This window comes from Coloeus monedula, assembly GCF_965178545.1.
Source record: "Coloeus monedula genome assembly, chromosome: 19".
Lineage (NCBI taxonomy): Eukaryota > Metazoa > Chordata > Aves > Passeriformes > Corvidae > Coloeus > Coloeus monedula.
The window spans coordinates 9,801,967-9,819,709 of NC_138799.1; the positions used below are offsets into that span (position 1 = coordinate 9,801,967).

Consider the following 17,743-nt stretch of genomic DNA (forward strand, 5'->3'; position numbering starts at 1 on the left):
CTGCCTTTTAGCATGGCCGTCACGTGTAAAACAACCCCTCTGGGCAGCAGTGCTTGCTCTCCCCGCCTTCAAAACCAGCCAGAAGTTCAAGGGATGTTTTCCTAAACATGGCTTTCCTAAACTCAACCTGTGAAGCATCTTTAGGATGAGTTTTGAGGAGGAAGGAGGCATGGAGGGCAGGCTGCTGCTGGGCTTGCATCAGTGTGAGAATTCAGGTCGTGTTTACTACAGGCAGCTGGAACAGAATGATCTCAGATGGTAACGAGTAACATCTGAGAGGATGCGTTAAAACATTCAAGCTGTTTTGTAAGCACCTACTTTGCTTTCTTTCCAAACCCAGTTTAGCTATTTGCAAGGATTCATTTGTCCCCTTAAGAACCTGGTGTCATCTTGTTGAAATAAGTGAAAAAGAACAAGAGGTTCCCCTTCCTTTTAATGGAAAAATGGACAAATGGGTTTTGTCTTTTTTGTTTGATTGGGTTTGTGTTGTTGTTTTTCATTTTGGTTTTTTTTTTAAGTTCTCCAAAACAACAAGCAAAGCCCCTCAGTCCAGCTTCCTTTCTGCTCCAGAAAGGAGAGATACCTACAGTCTGAGGGCTTCTGGCCTCTTGCAAGCTGACCTTGTGTAATTTCCTCTATTTACATTTGGCCAGCACTGGCCTCATTGACTACAAGAGTTTATACAACTCCTTTTGAGAGGAATACCACGGATTGCTGAGGCACGTCCTGCCCCACATTCTCCTATTTACCAGGGTGCTAAATAGATGAACAGTGCTACTGAATAAATATGTCCTTATCCTATTTTGTTCTGGCTTTAATGCCTTTGTACCAGGATAACAGAGAAGGTCACAGGCAATTAATTTAAACCAGGTGGGAAAAACGACTCTTAAAATCTTTCTGCGCAGGGAGACATCTGACAGTGCTCCAGTTAAATGTGCTTTTATTTATGTGAACTGTGTGCAGTCCTTGTAACGCCTTTTTTGGGGGGGGTTGTTTTTGAGGAAACTGTTGCAAATAATGTTTGTTCACTGCTGTAAATGAGCCAGAGTGGAATTTGGAGACAGATTAACTTCCCTGGACTTTGGTGTTGGCGTTCAAGCCTGCTCTGCTTGCATGCACGGCTCACCTCTGCTCCAGGACTTTTGCAACCAGAGTGAAAACAGCTTGTACTTAATACACATCAGTGGCGTGATGATTCCTTCAGCAGGCAGACCATTTGCAAGCCTAATGCATGCAGTGATATTTGGGACGTGGCAGCACTACTTCTTGTAGGGTTTGGGGATGCTGGGAGTTATGGGGTGGGCAGGGAAGAGCAGATCAAGAAATTAGGTTTGAGAGAGAGAAAATTGCTCTTCAGTGTGATTAATCTGCTATTTAGTGGCTTTTTAGGGTTTTTTTAAAGTAGATTTTTCTGATACATGAGTTGCTTAGCCTGGCATGGAGAAAGTATTCAGCAATTGAGCGATGATAAAATAATTACATGATTGCGTGCTTGGTGAAGACAGGAGGGGAGGGTAATGCTCCCAAGTGCCACTAATTCAGGCACCACTCAGGAGAAGAAAAGGCTCCCTCTAATCAGGGCTCCTGGGGTAAGGGTTTACAAGAGCACCCTTGAGGTCAGCACTAATCCACAGCTTCCAGGCAGCTCATTTAAAGAGCTGGGATTGCCCAATGTTCGGGGAAAGCAAGCCACTTCACACTGGAGGAGTGGCATGTGACAGCTCGGGAGGGGAAGCATCTCTGGACCCCACAGCAAACCCAGGGAATGCCCAGGGATGGAGAAGAGGTAGAGGAGGAGAAGTTTCTTCTTGGCGTTTATTATTAAAAAAGAAAAAAGGGGAAAAAGAGGAAAAAACCAAAGAAAAAAAAAAGAAAAAGTTTATTGCAAATCTCAGTGTTTAAGAGTATTTCCAGAGTCCACTCGGTAACGTTACAAACAAATCAGTAAATCCTGCTTGTGCTGTGCCCTCACACACACACACTCACCACTCGCTCCCCTGCTCGTGCCGCGACACAGACAGGAACAGAAACGGACTGTGAGGTCAGTGACAAACGTATTATTTGATCTGTATTGGAAACTTGTACAAAAAAAAAAAAAAAAGAAAACCAAACAAACTAAATACAGTAGAACCTCGCAAATCTGCAGAACAGGGAGCTTCCACACACACGCAAAACCTGGAGGCCTTATTCCACTTCCAAGCAGTTGTAATAGCAAAGTGCTGTAGTGAGGTCTCGTATCACAAAGACTTCAATAACCTTACAAGGAGAGGCTACAGAACATTTACCAAAACGCTTGAAGTATCATAAATTAACAATAAATAAAAAGCACATCGTAATGCAACGTGGTTATTTGTTCAATGATCACTGATTCACACAACTCTAGTTCTCTGTAAGGGATCTTCCAGTCCTGGGTGCAACACAGCGAGGTTCTGCTGGCCGTGATAAAGTGCTGAGGCAGAGGAAGGACACGAGACCGCAGGTCCCGGGCAGTGAGGATGAATTGCTCCAGCCACTTGGTTGCAAGAGTGCCTGTTTCTTTTTTTTTCTTCTTTTTTTCTTTTTTTTACCTTTTTTTTTTTTTTTGACATCTAAGACAGAAAAAACAAATCAAGCACCTTCCCCAAAAGAGGTTGTTCTTTTTTTTTTTTTCTTTTACAGATTGTCCCACATTTCTATGGCTGGTAAAACACAGACAGGTCAGCGTAGCAGTTAATGGATGATGCCACTTCCACTTAAATACACAGAAATGGTGGCTTGGGGTTCTTCCTTTCCCCCAAACCAGAACAGACTTGTTTGATTTGTCCCCCTGAGTTGCCTAGAGGCAAGAAGATGCATATAGGTGGGGTAAGCAAGCTCATGTCACCGTGAGCAGGAATCTCTCCCATTAAGACTGAATGAACAGCTCAAATGTTGTCTTTTATCCATCCCTTCATGCACAGGCTCCACTTCATTTCTCACTGAAGTCAGCAGCAAAAAATAAAAAGCCCCTTGCTGACTTTAGGGGAGAGCTGGGGAGGGCGTGAAGCTCAGCACAGCCACCCCAGGCCCCCATGGCTGGCAAGGGTGGGGAGCAGAGTGAGAGGGGAAGGTCCTGGGGGGGCCACAGGCAGCTGGGGCTGCAGCAGAGATTTCCTTGTGCACCTGTGAGTGAAGGTTCTGGGTACATTAAGACATCCTGGGCCAAATCCTCCCTGCGGGTGGGCTGGTTCCGGCAGCAGTGCCAGGTCCGTGGGCACCAGCTGAGCCTTTTTCCATGGAAAGAGATGCTGGATCTGTAGTTCATTATTTTTTTTCCTTTTTAAATAACTGGGTTACTTAAGACTTACCTATTAAAAACAGCTACACTTTATGCTGTAAGAGTAATTTCCCCAACAATTTCACAAGCAATACAAGATAGGCATTGAAGAGATTGATGTAAAGACAGCTTTCCGTTATGCAGAAGATCGTTTTTCCTCTCCAGTTATTTAAGCTAACCTCCTTTAACAATCTCAGAATAAATTAATAAATACTAGTTAAATTAGAAACAGTACATCAGATCTGACTATCAACAGAAAACAGTTCTAAGGATCCCAGTCAGGAGAAGAAAAATGATCTTATGAAACACGTGCAGTAATAACTGGCTGTAAAGACACACGGAGCCTTTGATTTCCCAGCATTTGTGACATTCAAGTTAAGATCATTAGCAATGGTTTCTAATTGTCAGCTATCTAGCCTAGCCTCCTCCTCCAAGCTAAAACAGGAGTCTATATCCCTCTAGAAGAGGATTCAGTTGGCTACTGGTGGTGTATGAAATGCTTGTCTCCAGTTTGGATCATCGGGTTCTCGTCTGCGTGGAATTTGCAGTAGGGGATGGGTGACAGTCAGAGGCTGAGCTGCTTCTGCTGTTGCTGTTGTCAGTATTTATGGGATCAGTTGAACCTTTACCTATGCTTGTTATCAGGAAAGCAAGTGTGCATCACATCTTCATGCTAGACAGAAGTTATTCTTAGGTGACTATCCGTATTTTCTATGGAGCTTTCCATTGTTGGTTAAAAAAGTTCTGTCTAATATTAAAAAAAAAAAATAAAATTGTTGGTAGCAACTGTTCACATTTAAAATTTCACATTCCCTTTAGAATGGAGTTTTAAAACGTGGAGCAGAGCTGACATTTCCCCCAGCCTTACACCGAGTACATTAGATGGAGAAGGAACAGGGTTTTTTATACCACGCTGTCAGAGCCTTTTCCTGAATTTTCTGCTTTTCCAATATCCATGTCTATAAAGTCATCTGGTAGTTCTGGTGGTGACCCCGCTGTGCTCTCCTCCACCTGCTGCTGCTGCTGCTGCTGGTGGCACAGCCCAGTCTTGCACGGCCTCACCAGGGCCAGAAACACGGCTCCCAGGACCATGCCAGCAGCACAGGAGTAGAAGGCTGAGCTGTAGTTCTTTGTCATATCCACTAAGACACCTAAAAGAAACATTCACAGCAGTTAGCCACAGCCCACTCCCCCCTGCCCTGCTCTCCTGGAGGGTTTTAATCTGTATTTTATCTGCAGCCAAAACTCGGTGACAAATGGATGCCACGTTAAAAAAGTAAACCCATTGTGTTCTGGGGTAGGCAGTGTCATCTTCAGGCGAGTCAGAAGCCCCTGGGCACCGCAGGGATGCTGAGCCTGAGATGCATCAGGCATCTGTTTGTTCTGCCAGACTTCACCTTTCTGCAGTGTGTGGCACAAGCACAGCGAGAGGGATTCGCCTCTGCTTGTGCCTGAAGTGATGCCAGGTTTGGGTTTCTAACAGGATCAGGGTAGCACTGCAGTATTTCCCTTCCCTCTGAGGTTCCTCAGTGCCTCATCCGTGGGACTCTGCAGAGCTGCATTGCAGTCTTCTGGCTCTGGGAGACTCCCAGTACTGGTTGCAGGGCTTTTAGGGGAGTGCTGTGATCAGTGCTGCCAGAACACTTTCTAGACAGAGATCAGCACCAGTAGCTGTCAAACACCTCCAAAACAAAATTAAGACCAAAGTTTTAGTTACCTGCAAGGGGTGGTCCAGCCAACCCAGCTAAGCTTTGAATGAAGACGTAGACTCCAGCTGCAGAAGACATCCGCTCAATGCCAACCACATCGTCTTCAGCCAGGAGGGGAATATGTGTGCCCGCTACCGTGCCGAGCATGAACCCAAAATAAACGCTACATATCATCAAGCCCCAGAATCCAGAGGCAAAAGGGAAGGCAACCAACGCTACCGACAGCAGGATGACGCAGATGAGCTCGATGTAGATCTTGCGGATTGGCTTCTTGTTGAGAACCCAGCCTGCAAAAATCCTCCCAAAGACCTCGGCGATGGCCATGGCTGACAGGATGTAGGCAGAGTGGTCTTTGCTGATGCCGAGGCTGCGGCTCAGGGGGATGATGTAGAGGGAGGGAGCGAAGAAGCCCAGGGTTGCAAACAGGCCAAAGAATGCATAACAAATAAAGCTATAGTCTCTCATCACAGAGAAGTCCAGTAGTTTGCTTTTTGGTTCTGCAGGGGTGCTGTTATTTTCAACAGGATTCTGTCCGTGTTGCTTTGGTTCTTCACTTTTCGGCTCTGCTTTGGTTTTTCCAGGCACATTGCTGGGTGAGGTAGTTATATCAACTCCTGAGTCTATGGACTCTATTGAGGTGCAGGTTTGCTCATTTTCAAGCATGTACTTTGTCTCCGTGGACTCCTCTGGAGGCTGTGCTTTCACTTCTTCTTGCTCTCTGATGATGATGGGGCGCAGCAGCGATCCGCAGGCGGTGATGCCGAGCTGCAGCACCCCGACAGACAGCATGCTGTACCTCCAGCCAATCTGCTCCTTCAGGGCCGTGATTGCTGAGGGAAGAGGAAAAGTGTAACTGGGAAAGCCTGTAGTTACGCCAAGGGATTGAATTTACAGCCAGGGAAGTGACTGGACATTGACCCCTGGAGGGTTCCAGGTGTGTCTGGAGAAGGCTAAGCAAGGGTCCCTCCTGCCCAGGGGTCTGGCACCAACCTTCCTTCCCTCTGCTGCTGCAGACAGAAGCGAAAAGCTGTGTTTAGCACCTGGCTAGCAGATGCCACCCTCTTGGTAGCTCCTTTTGAGATCTCAGCAAGTTTGGGGACAAAGTGGGTGCTGTTTTTAGTGAAGGAGGGCAAACTCGGTGTTTGAGTTTCCTTTCTCAGCTGCCTCCACCCTGAAACCAGCTAGCAGAGGAAGTCTCTTAGCCCTGCTCAAAGGTTCACGTCACTGCTTAATTACCAGCCTTCATTTGCACCCAAAGCAGCTTTGCAGTGGGTATTAGCCCAGGGTACATGAGCACAGCAGACCACATAAACCTCCAAGGGCAGGCGGTGACAGGGCCGTGACGCCTGGGGACAGGTCCCCAAAAGGCTGGAACACTTTGGCAGCCCGTGCCGAGCACAAGCCCACTAACCTTTAGGAGCAGTTCTGTGTACTGTGTGTGTTTTAAATAGCTGAAGTTGCTTGGGCTTATTTTTAGCCTGCCAGATCTATATAGGGAGCCCGCCGGGCTGCGTATCAGCCAGGCACGTCCTGCGCTGGCACAGCACACCAGGGGGGCTCAGGCAGCGTCACCCCAGCCCCTGGGACTGCTTGTCACTCTGCCTGCGGGGCACGAGTGCCACGGGCACGTGAGCAACCACTTGTGGGCACCGACTTGGCCTCTGGCTCCCGTTTGCTTGGGGAAAGGTTGGCAACAGCATTGTGCCTTGGGCATGGCACGTAAGAACTCCCAGCATGTGGGCACCGTACCTGGTGCGAAGGAGAAGACAGCGAAACATTCCCCTGTGGATGCCACCGCTGTGACCAGCGAGCGTCTTTTGTCAAAATACTGTGATAAAATGGTGACAGTCGGGAGGAAGGAGAGGCAGTATCCCAGGCCTGTGAATAAATGCCAAAAATTGCCATAACAACAAGTAAAGGAGGGGGAAACACCGATGCAAGAACATGTTAAGTCGGCTTTCCTGGTGGTCATTACAGTATCATTTCGGCCAACTCAGCAAGTCACCCTGGAAGAAAATCATTGGGGAAACCAGAATGTTATTTTTTTGTAAATTGGAGGGGAGAAAAGAAAAAAAAGAAAAAAAGGAAAGTAAAAACCCAAACCAAGAGTCCCAGCCTCCCAAACCTGCTAGATAATGCCTTCTGCTCCCAAACAGCCAGCGGGGCCCACTTTGAGGACCTCATCTGCTTAAAGTATTTGAGCCTATAGCAACTGTTCCCTTAAGCTAGGCAAGCTCCTGGCCACAGACATGAGCAGGACACCCAGGCCAGGCAGGAGAGGGGGAAAAGTACCCGGAAAAGAAACCAGAGACAGAGGGAGCATTAGAGAATTTGATCCCGGGCACAGCTTTGGTCTCCCCAGCAATCCCAGTCCATCAGAAGTGACCGGTGCAGCTGCACGAGTGCAGGGCCGAGTCCAGGGTGATGCCTGGGGTGAGATAGGGCACAAAGCCAAGCCTGGGGCCCATCCCTGCTCCGGGATCAGCTCAGGAGGGGCAGCAGTGCTAAGCACACCCCCTGTGTGGGGACCAAAGCCTCGTGGCTCGCAGGAAGCCGCGGGAGGGAGAGTTTGGCAGGTAGGGGACAGGCCAGGCCAGGGTGACTCACCGGAGACGATGCCGATGGTGACATACATGTCCACCACACTGCGGGCGAAGGAGGCAATGACCATGCCAGTGCTGACCAGCAGCCCTCCGGCCATCACCACCAAGCGGTGGCCGAAGCGGTTGCTGAGGACCGTTGACAGAGGAGCTGGAGAGGGAAGAGAGCCGTGGTCAACACCCACCTCAGCAACTTCACAGCCACCATCTCTTGCAGAGACTCTTCTCATACTCCTGCCCAGGTCCCCCGCGAGGTGCCACCTCCCTGCACAGCACAGCCGTCACCCTGGAGCCACCCTCGGAGCACTGCACAGCTCACAGCATTTAGGACGTGCTAAAAAATCACCAGAACAGACTTAAAGACGAGCACGTGGCAGCCTGGGACAAATCTGCAGCCACATGCCCAGACACCACTGGATTTCAGCAAGGCTCAAGTTATTTCTAATCCTTTTCACTGCAGAGTTTGGTTTGAAAACTCTGGTTTTTGCCCCTTGCTGGTGAGACCTGAACAACTGGGTCAGGCTCAGCGACACGGACCATGTCCCTGCACCACCCAAGGACACGAGTTGGGGCTCAAAGGGACTACCAGGGTGAGACTGATATTTCTTGGCATTTGTGGAGCAGTCTCTGAGCTTTATGGCTGTGATTTAATTTATAATGGAACCATTAGAGGCACAAAAGTCCTAGGTGCCAGGTTCTTGCATGCTGAGTCAGCAGCACGACTGCCCCTTGCACCTGCACTGAGCGCCTGCTCCTCTTACCTGTGAAGGTCTGTACAAACACACATATGGATATAATCCAGGATATCCTGCTGTTGGTTTCATCAAAGCTTTCCATCAGGTCATTAAAGAAGACTCCAAATGATTTTATGATGCCGTATGTCAGGGCTTCCACAACAAAGAACGCAAAAGCAACTGTCCAGCCCCATCCTCCGTCAGGCACTTTAGTATAAACGTTTGCAGAGGTGCACGGCATCTTTACAGCTTTGACCGTCATTTTGGATCTGGAAAAAGAGGGGACAGGGAGCCAGGCATCAGTTTAAGCTGAATTTTACTGAAAGAGGCACAGCCTGGGAGCTGTAGCAACCCTAAGGCACCGTGAGCCGGACCCTGTGCTGCCGAGGGATTGAGTGTGGGAGTTGGGCTGATGTTTCTGCCTCTGTCCCTCTGTGGGCTCCTTCCTGCTGGTGCCCTGTGAGCCCAGGACCAGAAACTCTCGGCTCAGCACCCGGGTGAGCTGTTCCCAGCAGCCAAGCCCGGGAGCTTGGAGCTGTCATCCATCTGTCAGTGCATGGGGGTGGATGGATGCAGTTCGTGAAAGATCCACCGTGGAACCCAGTGCGGGCTGGACTGGTGGAGCTGCAGGAACCCCTGGGGCACCTGTCCTCCCCAGCCTGGATTTGCATCCCCAAAATGGCAGCTCAGGGCTGCCCACACCTCAAGAAGGGGGGTGGGGACAACCCCGCTTCCAGCAGCTCCCCTGCAGCCCTTGGCATCACTGCCACCCCCCAGGGCAGGGGGGGTTGGAGGGGGATCACCCCATAAGACACGGGGTGTCCTCCACCCTGCCCTGTGTCACCCGGGGGCTGTGGGTGTGCAGGGGTGGCTTTGATCCCACACAGAGCTCCCCATGGAACCCCAGCACTGCCACAACTGCAGGGGGGACAGCGCCGGTGTCACAGTCAGGGGGAGGACACTGCTGGGGTGACCGCCACACCCGCACAGGGGGGACAGTGCCAGGGTTAGTCCTGGGCTCCCTGCCACACCTGCATGGGGCTCCGCAGTGCCAGGGCCACCGCCACACCTGTGCAGGGGGACAAATGCCAGGGTCACTGCCACACCTGCATGGGGGGGGGCTGAGCCGAGGCCACAGCACCACCACACCTGTGCAGGGGGACAGTGACAGGATCACCGCCACACCTGCACTGGGGGGACAGTCTTGGGCTCACTGCCACACCTACAGGGGGTCTGCTGTGCCGGGGTCACCGCCACACCTGTGCTGGGGGACAGTGCCAGGGTCACCGCCACGCGTGCGCTGGGGGGGGGGGGGACAGTCCTGAGGTCACCGCCACACCCGCCTGGGGGGTGCCAGAGTCACCACCGCACACCTGCACGGCACACAGTGGAGTCAAGCCCCGGCGCTGGGTCCCCGCAGCCGTCCCGGGAGGGCACCGAGCGGTGGCCGTGAGCGGCCGCCCCGTGTGCGGCCCCGTCCCGCCCGGACCTGCGGCTCCGGCGTGCGCTCCCCCCGCGCCGCCGTCCGCGGCAGCCACCAGGCATTTCCCTCCTCCATTTTAGACTCGGCTCCTCGGCACCACGTTCTCGGCGCAGGGAGCCCGGGCGGCCCCGGCCGCGCCGCCCCAGCCCACCGGGAACTTCGCACGGCGGAGCAGGCGAGTGCGCGGCACCGGCACCGGGGCCCCGCGGGAGCTCGGCCGGGCTGGGAGCCCACGCGAGGGGTCCCCGGGCCGGGCAGGGGGGTCCCCACGCCGCGCAGCCCCTCCTGCGGTGCCGCATGGCGGGTGCGCGGCTCCCGGGGGATCCTCTCTGCCGGGGATGGAGCGAGGCGTGGGATCCTCCTGCATCCCTGCGGTGCTGCCGCGCCGGGCTCTGCTGCAGCCGGGCAGGGCGAGGGGCACGGGCGGGACCCCCGGCGTTCGCCCGAAGTTTGTGGGAAGTGCCTGGAGACCCCCCGAGAGAGGGGACGGAGCTGCCATGAATTCCTGTGTCACTGCACGGGGAATCGGGGGAAAAGCAGATCGGGAGGAAGCACGCTTAGGGGACAGAAAAAAAAGAAAAAAGGGAAAAACAACCCAGCGAAACCGCAAACCTGGGCGTATGTTTCGTACATTTAAAGATTAAAAGAAATAATGATGGCGGGGAAAAAAATTGAAAATGAAGAAGCCGGAGCGCAGGGGCCCGGCGTGGCCCCCCCTTCCCTGCATCACTTTCCCAACATTTCAGCCCTGATTCCTGCATCGCCGGGGCCGCGGGCTAAAAATACAGGGATGCAGGCGAGGGGAGGTGGGGAAGGAAAACGCTGGAAAAACGAAAAAATAATGTTGAAAAGAGCCCCAAAAGGGGAAAAAAAAATTAAAAAGGGAAACAAAGCCCTCCCCCACCCAGCTCCCCGGAATCCCCGGGCGGGAGCCCCACTCACCCGGTGCTGCGGCGGGGTCAGGGGCTGCCCATGGCCCGGGAGGGCGAGCGGGCGACCCTCGGCGAGGAGGCAGCCCCGCTGCCCGCCGGCCTCCGGCCGCTGCTGCTCCCGCTGCCCGCGGCGGCGGCTGCTGCTGCTCGGTGCTCGCTCGCAGCCCTTTTATACCGGCTGGAGCCGGTCTCCGCCGGCGGCTCCGCAGCGCCCATGTGCGCGGCGCCGGGCCCGGCTCGCCCAGCGGCGGCACCGCGTGTGCGGGAGGGGCGGTGCAGCGCGGCCGGAGCGGAGCGGCCCCGGGGGTCCCGCAGCCCCCGCAGCCCCCGGCCCGCACCTGCCCCGCACGGGGCGCTCCGGCAGGTGCCGGGCCGCCCCCGCCGGCGGGGTCCGGAGCATCCCCGGGATGCGGTGCCTGGAGCATCCCCGGGCTGGGCTCGCAGCGGTGGGATGCGGGGAGCACATGCCGGAGCCCCCCCCCGGTGCTGCTTCTGGGGGTGGCACAATGTGTTTGTCCCCTCCGAGCTTTGGGTGCTGCGTGTGGTGCCGTTTTAGGGGAAATATGCCCCCTGCTTGTATTTTTCACGACAAAACACCTCCTTTAGTTGCATTTCTAAGGAAAAACATCTATCTGGGTTGCATTTTTAGGGGAAACCATCTCCTTTAGCTGCATCTTTAGGGAACACCATGTCCTTTTGTTGCAACTTTAGGGGAAAACACGTCCCTTGGTTGCATTTTGAGGGTAAATATTTTCCTTGCTTGAATTTTTAGGGGGAACCATCTCTCTTGGTTGTTTTTTTTAGGGGAAAACATCACCCTTAGTTGCATTTTTTTTTTTCCTTAGGGAAAAGCCTATCCCTTAGTTGTATTTTTATGGAAAACATCTCTTTTAGTTGCATTCCTAGGGAAAAACATCTCCCTCAGTTAAATTTTTAGGGGGAACCATCTCTGTTAGTTGCATTTTTAGGGGAAACATCTTGGCTGTATTTTTTTGGGAAACCATCTCCTTTAGTTGCATTTTTGGGAAAAACGTGCCTTTTTGTTGCATTTTTAGGGAAAACATCTCCCTTAGTTGCATTTCTAGGGAAAAACATCTCCCTCCGTTGCATTTTTTTAGGGAAAAACATCTCCCTTGGTTGAATTCTAAGAGGAAAACATTCCCTTTAGTTGCATATTTTTAGGGAAAAACATGTCCCTTGGTTGAATTCTAAGAGGAAAGCATTCCCCTTAGTTGCAATTTAGGAGAAACCAACTTCCTTAGTTGCATTTTTAAGGGAAAACATGTCCCTTATGTAGGAAGCTTAAAAAGTAGGGATTTATGAGTCAAACAAAGCAGGAGAGACCGACTCACCACCTACAGGGGTGGGCAGGGAGGGAGCAGGGCTTCAGTCATCCTAAAATTACAGAACATTCCGAACTGGAAGGGACCTACAGGGATCATCGAGTCCAACTCCTGGCCCTGCACAGACACCCCAAAAATCCCACACTGTGCATCCCTGAGAGCATTGTCCAAACTCTCTTGGAGCTCTGGCAGCCTCAGCTCACTGCTGCTGCTGCATCCTGCTCCTGCTCTCTGTGTGCTGGCACAGATGGATGCTGCCAGGAGGACTCGGAGTCTTGCACCATTCATTGTGACTTGTGGGCCAGTGACTTTTACCTGCAGGGAGCAGCAGAGGGGTCAGAGTGGGTGGGTGACCACACCTCTCCTCACCTGCCCTCCTGGGATCTGCCCCCTGTGCTGGCCCAGGACCCCAGCACAGTGTTCTGGGTTAATGTGGAACCTGCTGATCCTGGTTCATACCCCTGGAAAAAGCACCCAGGTTGAAATGTTCCCGCACTGTAAGGGCTGCTGTGTTTGGTTTGGCCAGAGTCCCTTCTGCTGCTTTTCCCTTCCTTTGTCCCGGTGGGGCAACACAGCCAAGGGCAGGAGGTAGCTGGGACAAAATTCTGCAAATTCCCCAAAATGAAGCAAGTTGTCAGTTGCTTTGCTCAGGAACTTTGGGAAAGCTGCTGCTGGTTTCTCTTGGCAATGCTGGTCCAACAGCCACTGCCTCCAACAAGTGCTGGTGCTCTCAGGGAGGTTTCAGCAGCTTCACTCCTCACAGTCCCATCCTAAACAAGCTGAAATCCATCAGAAATCCATCAGAAATCTGGGTACTCAGCTATGGAACTGTGCCCTGTGTGTCCTTGAGAGCCTCAATCTCCCTGTCCCACAGGAAACCCCTTCCTCCGAGGGAACCTTTGACGTGGTTGCCCTTTATCCATGCCCTGTCTTTCAGGGGTACAGATAAAGGGCGATCATCGCTCTGGCCTCGCAGAGCCAATATCCCGTTATACAGGCTTTTCCTTGGGAACGGGTCACCCTCCCCGTGCTGAAATTCTTCCTGGCAGAGACAGTGCAAGTGGTTGTGGGACAACAAAAGAGGTTTGTGCCTCCAGGGGAGAAATAAGAATGCAAATATCTCTGGCATGAAAAACCCAAAGCGATTTGTTCCTTGGTATTTCTTGTCAGTCCTTTCCATCTGTCTCTGCCTCACCTTCCCATTCCTTTCCTTTGGGCTTTCCAAGAGCAATAAGGCTTTGGGGAGCGATGGGGGCTGGAGGGGCCCTGTGGGGGGACAGGGATGGTGGCTGCAGCCTCTCCAACCCAGGGCTTCCCAGCCCCCCTGTGAAATCCTTTTCCCCCCATACTCTTTGCCCCCTTTGGGGGGATTTCCCTGCTGCTTGGCTTGGCTGTGCCTTCCCGGGATTCTTTTCCCCAGCCCATCCACTGGGTCCATCCCGTGCCTGGCAGCACTCGCACCAGGACGTGCCTCTTCATCATCCCGGGAACGCCAGCAGCCCGGGAGCATGGCTGGTGTTTGAGGGCTCTGTAATCCACGGGGAAGCAGAGCAGGCGTCCTGTCTGTGGGCATAAATCAGCCGGGAGCTGGAGAACGGGGCGGGCTGGGAAGAGCAGGGGAGCGCGGGCCCCTGCGCTGAGCCGGATGGCTCAGGGACTTCCAGTTCATTTATTCTGCGGGGGTTTGCCCAGCCCTGCTCAGCATGTGAAATGTTTTCTCTGAAAGACCCAGCAGTGAGTTGGGTGAAAAACATTCTCCTGTCCCAGGAGCTGGCAGAAATCCTGGTAAATCTGCAGAAGTATGTTTTTGTCGGTGCTGCTTATTCTGTGAGGGGAACTAGTATAAACTCTTCCAGCAGAAAACCTTTTTCCTGGAATGAAGTCCTGACTCGGTTCAGAGCATTGTCAGGACGGTTGTGCTGGGAATGGAGCTCTGCTGGTAAACATGTCAGCACTGGGGAGGCCCAACGGGGCAGACAGAGCTCCTGCCCCCACGGGCAGACCCCTCACCAGGTACCAGCTGCCCTTCCCTGCCCAAATCAAAATCTCTGCAAGCTTGAATTGCAAACAAAACATAGATTTATTTTTCTGCCCCCTAAAGCCTGTCTGCCCCGCCATCCACCCCCTCTAGGCTGTAGTTGGACATCCTCCAGTGGGTTCAGCACCAGGAACCTCACCATGGGGACGTGTCCCATCCCACTGTGAGGTCAGCAGAGCCTGAGCCATCACTTCTGCTTGCCTGCCTCAGTTTCCCGGACTTTTCCAGCTGGTAAGAGGAGAGACACTGGGAGCTCCTGGTGTGGTCCTGGATAACAGCGGGTACCTGCTCCAGTCTGAATTTCTCATCCCTTGCTGTGTCCTTATCTCTCTGCTCCTCGTGGCCAGGATGGGGATCCTGCTGGGGCTTTCAGGAGGGCCACCAGGGTGGGTTTGGTCTGGAGATCAGAGCTGGGACACCCTGGGTGGGTTATGAGCCCTGGGAGCTGGCAGGGGATAGCTCGGCACAGCTGGGTGTGCTTAAAGGGCTGCTGGTTTTTCTGGGCTCCAGCCACTGCTTTGCATTTTTCAGGTGTGAAAATGTGAAAGAATGTGAAAAATGTGAAAATGATCATGCTGGCCCCAAGATTCATGAACTTTCTGGTTAATGTGTAATAAATACATGACAGGTACTGCCAGCGCTGTGCAGGTGACCCCTCTATGGTGGCACTGCCAGCAGTGACATCCCAGAGAGGCATCTCCCCTCCTCTGCTCAGGGGCCAGCCCTGGGATGTCCTGCTTGGAGAGGCTTTGGGGCTTTTGTAAACTGGTTTATCTGGTTTGGACTTCTCTGGGTTCCTGTGAAGCTCCTTGCCTGGCTTGCAAAAGGCAGGTTATTTATTTGTTTAATCCTCCCCTGGTACAAGGTGCGTGCTGTGACGCCCAGGTGCGCCGTGTCCAGTCGAGAAGCACGCTGCCAATGCCGATTATCCGGAGGCCTTGGATCCCGGGAGTGATTCCTCCCAGGTAGCTCATCCAGCTGCAGCCACCTGTGCAGTATTTCCTGCTTGGCACAAGGCGAGGTGCCGCAATGTTCCTGCCACAGGCAGCCTGGGGAATCTGTTCTGAGTCATTTTTATTTTTGCAAAAATAGCTAAAAGTTGGTCGGTCAGCTCTGGGTGGGTCTGGCTGTAGCAGAGCTGGAGGGGAGCAGAGAGGCTGCAGGTCCCGGTGCAGTGGTGAGCAGGGGCTGGGATTTATCCCAGGGAGGCACCCACCTCCTCCAGGGGGATGTGCACAGCATGGGGTGGGGGCACAGCCAGCACAGCCCGGACTCACCTGGGAATTTGGTCTGAAAAGGGTCAGAGAGGGCTCAGAGTGCAGCAGAGTGGATGCCAAGCGATGGCCTCACGCTCTGCCGGGGTTTGGATGTGGTCTGGATGTGGATGTTCCACGGGCCCTGTTCCGCCTCGCCTTCAAACGGCCTCTGAGCATCAGGGATCAAGAAGTTTTGTTTGATGCTAATGAATGAATTTGCATTATAAATAAAAGCCCTGGATGACTTTCCCTGTAATTTAGGGAGGAGAGAGTGTCCTTTGAAAACTGTGTGGATTGTTTTTGTTAGCTGTGTCACCCTGGCACCCCTCCGCAAAGCAAATGGAAGGGACAGAGGTTTGTGGGTTGTTAAGCTCTTTTGAGGTTTGCTGGGTTTTTCCGTGTGGCTGCAGGTGCAGCTGGGGGGGGGGGGGGGTCCCTGGGGGACGCTGTGGGGTGCAGGGCCACCCCTCAGGAGTGGGACAGGGTCTGGGATGGTGCTGCCTGGGCGATGTTTGGAGAGGCTGGGATTTGGCACAGAGACCACACTCAGCCTGGGAGGGGCCCGGGAGCTGCTGGATGCCAGCGGAGGTGCCGGAGGGCAGGATTAGGTGGCGAGTCTTCCCAGGAAGCCTGAACACCAACTGCCTTAGGGGCTCAGCTCGAATTTGGTGCTTCATTTTCTGCCAGACCCCAGTTCTAGCACAGGGTGATATCCTGCTCCATTGCCCTGTGGAGAGTCCCGGACAGGGGACTGGGATGGGGCTGAGGTCTCCCTGACCATGCTGCTCCTATGAAGTTGGTGGCTCAATTCTGTGCTGTCCTCGGCCCAGCTGGGCTCAGCCCCTGAGGAGGGGGTGTTGGACCCTAGCAGAGCTGCTCCTTTCAAGTTCTCATCCATGAAGAAATCCAAGAAAATTACAAAGGAATTTTTGTTTTGAAAATAAAGGCAACTTAGCTGCCCTCAAACATGTCCAGAGACCTAATCTCAATGATTTGAGCTGTGGGGATGCAGGAGGGTGCTGAACAGGACCTGAGCTCATGGGCTTTGTTGGGGCAGGGCTGAGCAGCCTCTCCCAGAGCTGAGCCCCCTCCCACAGCTCAGCCCCACGACCCAGCACATCCCACCCCTGTCAGCTGATGTACTGAGAGCCTCCAGGCTTTATAAATTAACACTCTGAGCTATGAATTATGAATGGAGCCACATCTCTGATACTGCAATGCTCTGCTGACAGCTCAGGAGCTGCTGATCCAAGTGACAGCCCAAAGCTTTTAAAGATGTGAACAGCAAAAGCTGGGAATAATTTACTTTGCAAGCTACAAACCTCTTGGCCTACAGATGGGGCTCATCGTATTCCCTCTCCTGCCTCCTCCTGTCCTGTTCTTCCCTTTTGTTTCCCAGTATTGCCTTCTCTGCTCTCCCTCTTGGTTTGTCTTAAGGGATCTTGTCCTGCTTGGCTGTGTTGACCATCCCATGGGAGCTGCATCCTTCATGGCACGTTCCTGCCCCAAGGTTGTGGTACCAACTGGGGACAGCTGGGTCCTGGCCATCCCCAACCCAGGCACAGATCCCCACAGCATCCCCACAGCCAGGGCAGAGCTCCTGGTGTAGGACCCAGCGGGATTTTGGCAGATCTCTGCAGCTTCATCTCCCTTTGGCCATAACTTTGTGTTCAAGACATTGTATTCCATAGCTCCATCTGCTCTGTAGAGCTCTGCCACAGCTCCATCTCTGCCATTGGTCTCTAGGGGGTCTGTCCTTGAACCTTTCCATCTCTGGAGGCCAAATCCTGCCCTAAGCAGCTGGATGTGCTTAATCCTGGGTATTCCTGGGGTTTTTTGCCTTCTGGGTTTGTATGGATTCCTGCCTCCTCACCTCTGGGAGCAGCTCCCTCTGGCAGCCGGACTGTGCTGCCTGCTCTGGCAGCCGTGGGGCAGCGGGAGCACAACTAAATTTAGGCAATGAGCTTCCAACACTTGTCAGTTGTCACAAATGAGGGCAGGGCCCTGCATGTCCCCCTTGTGGTGCTGTGCCCCCTGCAGCACTCAGGAGACAGCCCTTGGCAAGGGGGAGGGAGCACGGGATGGCAGGAGGACAGGGTGGCAGGAGCACAGGATGGCAGGAGCACGGGGTGGCAGGGACACGGGATGGCAGGAGCATGGGATGGCAGGAGCATGGGATGGCAGGAACATGGGATGGCAGGAGCACGAGATGGCAGGAACATGGGATGGCAGGAGCATGGGATGGCAGGAGCACGAGATGGCAGGAACATGGGATGGCAGGAGCACGAGATGACAGGAACATGGGACGGCAGGAGCATGGGATGGCAGGAGCATGGGAAACTATCCCAGCCTG

The 17,743-nt window shown here is 53.3% G+C and overlaps 1 protein-coding gene across 1 annotated transcript; it reads right to left on the reverse strand.

The window, feature by feature from the left end:
- Positions 1–2,630: 2,630 nt before the first annotated feature.
- Positions 2,631–10,890, reverse strand: SLC16A6 (solute carrier family 16 member 6). The gene is made up of 6 exons (XM_082293930.1): positions 10,764–10,890; positions 8,366–8,607; positions 7,612–7,755; positions 6,754–6,882; positions 5,013–5,834; positions 2,631–4,446 (listed from the first exon to the last, which is right to left on the reverse strand). Exons 2-6 carry the CDS (start codon positions 8,598–8,600, stop codon positions 4,199–4,201), a joined length of 1,578 nt encoding a protein of 525 aa, XP_082150056.1. The 5' UTR covers positions 8,601–8,607; positions 10,764–10,890; the 3' UTR covers positions 2,631–4,198.
- Between the last annotated feature and the right edge of the window lie 6,853 nt (positions 10,891–17,743).

Coding starts and splice junctions, on each gene's coding strand:
- SLC16A6 (XM_082293930.1), bottom strand. CDS start 8,600: ATGACGGTCAAAGCTGTAAAGATGCCGTGCACCTCTGCAAACGTTTAT. Junction 7,756..8,365: donor GTTTGTACAGACCTTCACAG/GTAAGAGGAGCA, acceptor TTCCCTCTCCAG/CTCCTCTGTCAACGGTCCTC. Junction 6,883..7,611: donor CACCATCGGCATCGTCTCCG/GTGAGTCACCCT, acceptor ATTTATTCACAG/GCCTGGGATACTGCCTCTCC.